This window comes from Chaetura pelagica, unplaced genomic scaffold, assembly GCF_000747805.2.
Source record: "Chaetura pelagica isolate M959 unplaced genomic scaffold, ChaPel_1.0 scaffold40, whole genome shotgun sequence".
Lineage (NCBI taxonomy): Eukaryota > Metazoa > Chordata > Aves > Apodiformes > Apodidae > Chaetura > Chaetura pelagica.
Genome location: NW_009952160.1, coordinates 2544242 through 2554956, shown reverse-complemented (window position 1 = coordinate 2554956; position 10715 = coordinate 2544242). Strand labels below are relative to the sequence as shown.

Here is a 10715-nt window from a genome sequence, read left to right as displayed (position 1 = left end):
CCCCGCGGGGCTGCGGGTCCCGCCGGGCGGGCTGCGGGCAGAACACGCGTGGCAGTGCGCGGGCTCCCGGCCGCTTGGCCTTCTTGGAACTTCGTCACGAAGCACCTGCCGCACGTCCTCGCTGGAGGAGAGAGAGGGGGACGCTGAGCTGGCTGTGAGCAGCACCGCCCCCAAATTCGGGGTCAAGAGGGGAATGTCTTGGGCCTCAGCGCTCAGAGGATGTTTGTTGAGGTGCATCAGTTAAAGCACGCGTTTTCTTACACGTTAGCCAGCGTGTTTTAGCCTGTAGTTAGACGGCACAGGACGGGCGTTACGCAGGGAAGAGAGACTCCTTGAAGTGTGTCCTGTGTGTTGCCCCTTTAGTGGGTTCACTCGAGTATTTTGAAAGCATCTTGCTTTTAGGGGCCTTTTGTTTTAAAATATGGAGGGGAGGCATGGATACTAGTGGTGTTTTGTTTATGTACATTTGGCTTTTACCATTCAGGCAATTCCAGGGGGTGTCTGTTATGTTAATATAGTCTAACTTAAGCATTTATTTGGCATTGAGCTAAGACACATTGTGTCCATCAGTAAGGTGAGAAAGAAAAATTCTGCTTCAAATCTATCTTCACATATCTTCTGTTGAAATAGGGTTTTTTTCTAAAGCAGCCTTTCAGAGTTTGTCCTCTAAATTGTTGCTTACTAAGAGTTTACGTTTTAAGAACAAATAATATGCTTCATAAGATATTGCCAAGTGTCCTACACTGAAGTGCTACTAAATATCAGGGAGATGATCTCTGTTTCATGATCTTACCTAACTTCTGTCTTCCAGAAGCTCTCAATACTCTTTGCTCAGAATTAATATTCCTTGTAGAGTATGAATTTGGCCTCTGAAAAAACTTTCTATGTAACTGTAACTAAACACCTTCATTCCCTTTCAGCCCTGGGAATGCAGTTTTCCTCTTCTTTCCAGCTGCTGGAGCTGGAAGCCTGTTTGGAGAGCCTAGAGATAGGGCTGAAAGCCCTGTGGGGAGGCTGTGGTTGCATAAGGCTGCTGCAGAGCTGAGTGTCTGTCTGGGATTTGGTGAGGCCTTTGACACTGTCTCCCACAGCAATCTTCTGGAGAGGCTGGTGGATCATGGCATAGAAAAGTGTACTCTGCACTGGATAAAACAACTGGCTGGATGGTCAGGCCCAGAGAGTGGTGGTAAACGGAGTAAAATCAAGTTGGCAGCTGGTCACCAGCGGTGTCCCTTAGGGCTCAGTTTTGGGGCTCGTCTTGTTCCATATTTTCATCAATGATCTGGACGAGGACATTGAGTGCACTCTCAGTACATTTGCAGATGACACCAGGCTGAGTGGGAATGTTGATCTGCTCAAGCGTAGGAAGCAACCTAGACAGGCTGAATCGGTAGGCTGAGGTCACTTGTAAGAAGTTCAATAACACCCAAGTGTCGGGTTCTGCATTTCAGTCCCAACAACCCCAGGCAATCTAAAGGCCTGGGGAGGAGCGGCTGGGGAGCTGCCCAGGGGGAAAAGACCTGGGGGTGCTGGTTGACGGGTGGCTTAACCGGAGCCAGCAGCGCCCCCAGGTGGCCAAGATGGCAAATAACATCCTGGCCTGCACCAGGAATGGTGCGGCCGGCAGGAGAAGGGAAGTGATTGTTCCCTGTACTTGTCCCTGGTGAGGCCACACCTCGAGTACTGTGTGCAGTTCTGGGCCTCTCACTGTGAGAAGGATGTTGAGTTACAGGAGGAGAGGTACCAAGCTGGTGAAGGGCGTGGAGAACAAGTCATACAAGGAGCAGCTGAGGGGATGTTTAGTTTGAAGAAGAGGGGGCTGAGGGGCAACCTCGTTGTCCTCTACAGGTACCTGTAGGGAGGTGGGTGTTAGCTTCTTCTCCCAAGTGAATAATGACAAGACCAGAGGAAATGGCCTGAAGTTGCAGCAGGGGAGGTTTAATCATTTAATCAGGCATGCTTTGCTTTTTGGGTCATGGTTAGATTTCCAAATCTCTTAATATTGACTTAAAAACAGGCACTCAATTTTCACAGGCCATTGTATGTTCACAAATAGCTTAGGCTTGGTTAGGAGTATATAAATAACTTGACCTAAGCATTAATGTTGTAGTATTAGCAGTATACATGTTTTTGCCTTCTCTAACTCTTGATGTTTGGTTTAATATTTATTGTCCCTGTACGCAAGAGACATTTCAGTGTAAAATAAGCAAACTGAATTTGAAATGGTTGTGACTACTAACTGTAATTCCACATTCATCCTGGTTAATTTTATGAGGAGCTGCACTAACAGCTCCAAGTGCAAAATGTAGTGCTATTAGTATGGAATTTATAGTTAGCAATAAAATTCAAGTGCGGCAGGAGTCACAATTTAGCCAGTTTAATTAAGGGGTAGCCCAGGTTTTAACTTTGGGAAAGGAATATTGTAGCTTTTTTTAGTGTTATTGGTTTTTTAAGATTTTCTGTGTTTATATAAAGTTCCATTTTATATAAACAATATAAAAATGTTGCATATGAACAGATTCCTTTAATACTTGTTTTTTGCTATCACAAGCTGAGCGGTGATTGTATCATTTAAGTCTATTTCTATATGCTTAGTTTAAATAAATGATGATTTATGATATATTAGTGAAGAATCAACACTTCTCTGGCAAATATTTCTCTCTATCAAATTGCACTGCAGTCCTAGTGAACTATCCTTTCTCTTTCATGAACAGTTGTTGTAGATGAGAATGTATGTTTGACTATTCCAATGCATTTTTTCTTACAGCTTGCTTTGAAGGTGCAAGTCTTACGTATCAAATTTTCTCTTGTTCATTGCATCAACCCTCGTTAGCAAACAGCAGACCTGGAACATCTGCTTGCCAAAAGGTATCGCGCCCAACTTCTGAGGTGGGCATTTTACCATTTTCTCTAGTTTGTAAAGGTCTGAAAGGCAACACAGTCTCAAGGAACTTTATGAATCCTTATGAGGATTCTGCTTATCTTTCGGAATGTGCATCTGGAGGACGTAATGGTTTGAATGGTCACAATGGAGTTGCTCCTACAGATGCCGTCTCTCACAGGCCAGATAGCAACGATGGAGAGGGAGATGATGCTCAAGACAGATCTTCTTTGGCAAGAGAAAAAGCAGGTGTACTTCCAAGAAGGCTAGAAAGCATGCTTTCTGAGTTAGAAAAAGACAGAGTCTTCTACTGACTTGCATTTCTCATTGTCCACTCTCAACCACAGGGTTTCTAGAGAATGTTGTGAAGCAGCAGAACCCACATCTTTAATGAACTATTTCAGCATAGATTCAGATTTGGCATGTTCAAACAACAGGACATTTACATCTTCTGCTGAAGATCAAGCTATACAGGAAAGTAACATGAGTGGTGCCAATTGTGAAACACAGCAGATAAAAACAGTGGATGTTGGAATTAGAACCTCCATGGCAACTAACAAATGGAATGTCTGTGGTGGAAATGCTGACCAAAGAAGTTTGCCTGAGCTAGTAGCAAGACCTAAAATAAGAAAACAAAATTATGCAAACCAGTTGGAGAGAGAGAGTCTTCTTGCTAGTAATGATGAAGAGGAAAGGGGTTCCAGGAGGACAAGGGAAACTGCTGAAGTCCAGCAAGGCTCTGCTGCATGTGCCTTGCAAAATAGAAAAGAAGAAAAAAGTTCTAGTATGTTCTTTGAGTCAAAGTGCAGAAGATATCGAAAGAACCCAGAAAGAGACCTAAGGAAAAATGCTGTTGCTCAAGGACAAAAAGGTGTGGTAGATAGCACTTCTTCGGATGAGGTTGAACACTGCAATAAATGCTTATCAAAATCCCACAAAGAGGAAGACAGGTAACATTTAATTTTTGTATTTGCATTACTCTTGAATATTTTATGTAAGTAATTTGTAAATCTGAATAAGTTGTTAGCAAATGGGACATAAAAACTCAATTTTTGGAGCATGATCAGATAACAAAATGCCAACTTACTCTTCCAGTTTTTCTTCAGCCTTCCTCTAGTCCACGTAAAGCAGTAATAATACATATTCTTCTGGTAATGTAAAAAGCCTTTCTTTGTTTAGGATCAAAGTGCCTTACCACTAAGGAAGATTGCTTTTTATTTTTTTTTATTTTTACTAAATAGATAAAGGGTAGAGAAGGAAAACCTTGCTCAGCATTAGTTTTTGCAATTTATGGGATTTTGAAAAGTCCCTTCAGGACTTGTTATTTTTAGATTTGTTTCACTCTCAAATCTTGGTATTTTGCATGGCAGCCTATGTATGTTCTTGTCTACAGCCTTTTGAAACAAACAATTTTTCCTTGCCACATCTGAAGAATAATTTGATACAATTGTTTATAATCCTTTTTTTACTGGAAGTTCTTTAGACTAGTCGGTGCTTTCAAAGTAACTATTAATGAATACAAATTTAGATCTCCAACCTAGGCACCAGGAGCAGTATTCTTCTTTATTCTTGTAAAACGTGCAGTGTACAATGTGCAGTTTTTCCAAAGTACTTCTAATTCATGGAATAGCAAGTTATAGCTATAAACAGAACAAAATTGATTTCTGCTAGAAAAAAAATAGTCTGTGAGAGTATTATTCATAGAAAAGCAGGAAATAACAGAATGTTTGTTTGTTTTCTTTCCCATAAAGCAGTGTTTAAATTAACACCCTATTGCCTTGTTGAAACTGCAGCTCAGAATGCAGTGGTGGAGAATGGCCTACGTCTGTGCCTAGCTGTTCTACTGCTACAGGAAAAGAGTCGTCCTCAAGTGGTGACTGCTGTGAGACTTTCCCATGCAGAGAGAAACGTGATCCTAAAGTGCAGAGCAGCAGCAGCAGTGGTGTAGAAGAGGAGAACACAAGCTTCACTTCCCAAGGAGGGTATGGTTATATTTTTATTATCTCATTTCCTCGTAAGTTCAGCCATCCACAGCAATGCAGTCTTCATATGACACTACACAATTCTAAAAGTAGTTAATTTACTAGCAATAGTAATTTGCCCACATCAAAATCTGAGTAGTATGTATTTCCTATCAGGGAAAAAAATGGCATGTTGTGCAAATAAATCTGTTATATGGAAGCTACAGAAATGAGGGCATTGACATATAGTGTCAAAAAGGACAACAAGCTACAACAGTAGCACCTTTAAAAAGCCAAAGTAGGCAAGTACTGTTTTTTGCTAATGGTAAATTAAAGTTAATTGCAAGGACATATGTTAAATACCTTCCAATACTGCTTAGTACTTCTTGCAAGGCAGTTGTTTATGTCTTTGCTTTATTGATTCACATATTCCACTGCTGCTTTTTATTTCTGCTGCCCTAGTAGTGATTAAAGTAAGCTTGAACTACTTGCTTGCTGAGAACTTTCTTATTTTTCCAGCCATGCAGTGTTTTACATTATAAAATGCATCTACCTTTGTTGCAAGGCAAATTTTGTAGCTAAAATAGCCCAGGGAAGTTTTTTCCTAAGAGTCTAATACTGAATTTGCAGTCTTTGTTTGGGTCTTTATAAAACAACAAGACATGCCTAAGTATTCTTTCAGCTTCTTCCACTTCTAGGTAAACAGTGTCTATTGGGAAGTAGTCCAAATCTCTTGTTACTGTTTTTCTTTGTGCTGTTGTCTCTTGAGGTTTGGAGAATTAGCATGGCATTATAAAAACTCATCTCTTTCAGAACAACAACAATGGAACTGTACTTTTTTAGCTTTCTTTGATGGGAACAGCCTGCAAATGTATCTATTTCTAACATTATGGGAATAATGTTTCTTTGCCCTCTAACAAGGCAAGTGGGACTTGCAGCCTGGTGGCTTTAAACATCCAGATGACTTGTGCTCCTATAGGAAATCCAGGAATGAGAGGAGTCTTTCTCCTTATGCAGGCAGCATATCTTGCAAATAATATCTCTGAGTTCAGTCCACTTTTGCCCATGAAGGCTGTTCATAGTTGTCAAGAGACACTCTCTTTATAGTGGCTTTAGGACGTTGTAGATTAATAAGAAAATCTTTAGTAGCAAATTTATGAGCTCTGGCAGTGATTCTGCCTGAATGTAGAGCAAATGAACAGCATGCTACCTAGTGTGCTGCTGATCTGAGTGTTAGACAAATAATTTGGCTGCAGAATCATGCATGTTACTAGATTCTGAGCCTAGAGCTGATGCTACTGGGAGTATTTTTTTGTACAGCAAATACTAAATTGTTAGTTTGGGACTTTGCAAGCTGCGAAACATGCAGTTGCAGCCCTTTTAATGTTTAGCTTTTGTTGCTTGTGTGTGGTTGTTAATTCTCCTAGACTTTTAACTTTGTATTTCTTTTTCAAAGCAAACAGACATCACTGGAGAAAGGAGAGTGTCCATCGTTGCAGCATCGGGAACAAGTAGGAAGTAGCCGTGAAGAGGAAAATGGTCCGGTGCGTCCTGGATTCTTCATGTTGGATGGAAACAACAACTGTGAGGGTGACTCCAGGGTGACTGAAGACCTGGATCTGGACATGAGGTATGCCTGGGATAATTTTCTGCAATAATTTCAGGCAGTTTATAGTTACTGTTTAGTTTATTGTTTAAGATGTAAAAAAATACTTAGGGCTATCAGTATGCACTTGCTTCAAAGGTAATCTGACTATTACGGTGTAGGGTGCTTCAAGTGCTATTGTTTCATCTCGCAAGAGAAAAGTGATGCACACTTGCCAAATAAGGCTGTGACCTGGGAAAATATTCTGGTGGATTAAATATTCAAGGAGGGTGTCACGATCCAATATTGAGACACAATTTTTACTATCTCGCCAGGACAAAACAAGGATAATACAGTGCTGGGTGCACAAGTAGGCCCTGGGGCTAATGTGTGGTCTTAAGAGAGATCGGGCAGAACCCCTTTGCTTTCTAACACCCCTCAGTGCAGTGGGAGGCTGTTGTGGCTGGATTCTGCCTTCCCTCCCCTGGGATGAGCTGCACAGCAGCTGCACCCTTTGCTGTCCTGCAGGACCTGTGAAAAGGTTTAGAGGTGATCCCACATGGTGAAATTAAGACACAAACGAGGTCAGATGTCACATGCACACTGAACTTTACTGGAGTTACACAACAAAGTCCCTAGAGCAAACAGGACAGGGAGGAAAACAGACAGAGTAGAAAGGAAAAGAAGAAAAGCAGAAATACAGAGAACAGCAAGGACAGTTGCCACCAAGGTCCAGCAACGTCGTCGGTGGGGAAGCGCTTCGCTGCACCCCTGGCATCCCAGACTTGTATGCAGTTCTTGTCCACTCTCCCCATCTTGGCTTGTATAGGGGAGGCTGCATGTTCCTTGGGAACTGAGGGGGAGTATAGTGCTGGGATATATCTTGCAGGTGGTATTTGTCAGGCTAACTAACAAGATAAGCCTTTGATTGGGCTAGCAACACAGTCCTTGACTAATTTCCATATGAAACATGATGCTGAGACAACTTGGCACCTCAGGATTAGTTTAATAGGTGGAGGGGTCAGCTTGACACTGGTGCTCTGGACTTTTCCAGCCAAGTCAGTGGTTTCCATAAAATCTCAAGGTCTGGTTATCACTGGATATCCAGCTTTCCCAGCTCAGCATGTCCCACACCAAACTCCCCAGTTTGCAGCTGTGCAGGGGCAGAGCTGGGGGAGTAGAAGTTTGGTGAGGTCCTGAGACATCTCTTCAGTCCCATAACAAATCCTGTTTAACTGTTAGATGTCATGTCTCAAAACAAACAGCAGGCATCCTCAGTGTCCAAATACACTGCCCATCTCTTGGATTGTTCAAAACAAGCACTAGACAACCTGAATGTCACAGAGGGGTATACTTTTCAGTTAATTTTCAAGGTGGTAAGTATAGTGGAAATATAAAAATAAAGCAATATAAATGTAATCAGCATTTAAGTCAGTGCAATTTTATAATTGATCTCTTCCTCTTTTGCAGTAGGTGTGTAGTTTAGATGTTAAAAGCCTATTGTCTTGCTCTTTGAAATGCCATGTTCTTACCTAGTGTTTCCATGACCTTAAATGCTTCACTCGACTTTGTCATAAGATTACTGGAGAATATTGCAATATAGTACAAAAATTCTGCAACCACTAGGAAGAATGTGATCAGAGCCAGTCAAACAGCCTAATTCTGGAATAGTAGAGCACATTTGCTTTAAATACAACAGGGACCAATGCATGGGAGTGGAAGCTAGAGCTAAGGCACATGTTTTTGCTGTGCCAGGCAGCAAGCTAGCAAAGGCATTGCAGGATATGGACAAAAGCTGTTTTTAAGTGTTGAATGTTACCCTCATTAAGCGTCCTAATAACTCAAAATATGAAGGGAGATGCTTCTCTAATAGTCTTAGTTTTGTATGGGCATACACTGATCTAGGCATAATTTTCCTTATGCTCATTTAAAGATTTGATCTCTGAATGTTGAAAATAAAACTTGCAGCAGTGGCCAAGCTGTGAACTCTGACACATGATGTAATAAAAACCTGAATTCTAGTAGTAAAATGAGCTTAATAGCATACATGGAGTAGTATGGAGTAGTCAACAGTAAATGCTGCAATCAAGTTCTTCTGAAGTCTGTATTCTCATGAGTGTACCTCCTGTACTGAGTGCAGCCACTGGCAGTGGTGGAGCTGCAGGGCAGCTTCCTGGAGGAGCTGACAGGGCTGCCCTTTGTGGGGCACAGCTGGCTGCAGTGCACCCGCTGCAAACAGTGCCTGTAGTGTATTTAAGAGTAAAAAATGCTGCACAGTGTACGAGTGAGGAATGAGGATGATATGAGAAACGCTCCTGCAGACACTAAGGTCAGAGAAGAAGGGGGAGGATATGCTCCATGTTTTGAAGGAGATGTTTCCCACAGTGAAGTAGGTAAGTATTTGCTGACAGAACTGTGTTTGTGGAGAATCCACACCTAAACAGTGAAGTACCGAAGCTTATTGGAGAGAAGAACACAGGAGCAGGTTTATCCTGAAGGGCTGCAACCCATGGGAGGGACCCCCCGCTGGAGCCAGGAGACAGTGTGAAGAGGAGGGAGTGGCAGAGAGGAGCTGCAGTGATCCGACCACTGCCCATGTGCCTCATTCCCTCCACATTGCTTGGGACAGGGGGACATAGAGGAGTCAGGAATGAAGGAGTAAAGCTGAGCCTGAAAGGACAGGGAGGGCTAAGGGGAAGATGTTGCAGCTTTTGCTTTTGTTTCTCAACCTTCCAAATCCATTTTTACTAGCAATAAATTCACAGAATTGTAGAGCAGCCCTGATGGGAAGAACCTCAAAAGATCACCTGGTTCAACCCTTCTGTTAAATTAAGGTTCCCCCTGAACTTTGACTGTTTTGCCTGTAATGGTGACTGGTGAGTGATGTCCCTATCTATGCCCCTGCCCAGTTGAAGTGAGGGAGTGAGAGAGCAGCTGGGTGGGTATCTTGCAGCCAGCCAAGGTCAGCCTAACACAAGCACCTCCTGAGAGCACACAGAGTTGTTAACAAGTTGTGAGAAATGATAATGCTTCCCATAACATAGGCTCAGACAGATTCCTTAGTGAAGCACATCTTATTTATGTTCTTGCAAGAGCAGCTGTCCCCCCACGGAACAGGGACACTGGCTGTGCACTTAGCACACCTTTTTATTCCCTAATGCCAACTGAGTTACCTCTCCCTTGTTTCCCTATCGACTAGGTACTTCAAGGTTTACAGCCTGTCTGGTATCCCTAAAGTTGCCACTTAATGTCATGCCCCTGTTTACCTGGTATCATGCTCCACCTATATGGCTGACTTAATTTGATTTGTTTCTCCCCTTTTATGGCAGAATTGTACAACCTTTTTTTTTATTTGAGTATTTGACCAACTTTCTAATGACTGCTCTGGTATGAACGGGTTTTCTCTCATTCAAGTGCTTGAAATTCAAAAGCCTTAGATTATATTTAATTTCTAAGAAGTCATTTCCTCTACAGTTATACCTATCAGAAGACAGCTATAGCTTCTGCAAAACCAATATTAACTCCTTTCACAAGGTGACGTGCAGTAATTTGATGTATCCAGCCATCAAGGTATTACTGTTTACTCTGAAATTAAATTGTTTCCTAACTCATGTTTTTCAGTGCACTTGATGAGTTTGGCCTAGCACTTCCTCCAGCCCTTCCTTTCATGGATCCTCGGTTTTTCACATTTGCAGCAGTAGAGGAACGCATACAAGAAGCTGTGGATGTATGAAAATATTATTGGTGGTATTACATCAGTGATGTTGTGACTTAAGATTTTGTGATTGAACCCTTTTTCATCTAGCAAAGGAGACTCCACAAACTCTGGGCAGCCTGTTCCAGTGCTCTGTCACCCTTGCAGTAGAAAAGTGTTTTTCTCACATTTATGTGGAACCTCCTATATTCCAGTTTGCACCCACTGCCCCTTGTCCTACCACTGGACACCACTGAGAAGAGCATGGCTCCATCCTCCTGACACTCACACTTAACAAACATTGAGATCACCCCTCAGTTTCCTTTTCTCCAAGCTAAAGAGACCCAGCTCCCTCAGCCTTTCCTCATCAGGGAGATGTTCCACTCCCTTCATCTTTGTGGCTCTGCACTGGACTCTTTCAAGCAGTTCCTTGTCCTTCTTGAACTGAGGGGCCCAGAACTGGACACAATACTCCAGATGCGGCCTCACCAAGGCAGAATAGAGGGGGAGGAGAACCTCTCTTGACCAACTAACCACACCCTTTCTAAAGCACCCCAGGATGCCATTGGCCTTCTTGGCCACAAGGGCACATTG

At 42.5% G+C, this 10715-nt stretch overlaps 1 protein-coding gene across 1 annotated transcript in view; it reads left to right on the top strand.

Annotated features, from left to right (window-relative positions):
- PJA2 (praja ring finger 2, E3 ubiquitin protein ligase) overlaps nucleotides 1-10715 on the top strand; it is a 14506-nt gene that overhangs the window by 887 nt on the left and 2904 nt on the right. The window contains 5 exon segments of the mRNA XM_010007232.1: nucleotides 2768-3176; nucleotides 3178-3831; nucleotides 4675-4863; nucleotides 6299-6472; nucleotides 10049-10154. Coding sequence (XP_010005534.1) covers nucleotides 2768-3176; nucleotides 3178-3831; nucleotides 4675-4863; nucleotides 6299-6472; nucleotides 10049-10154 — 1532 coding nt within the window.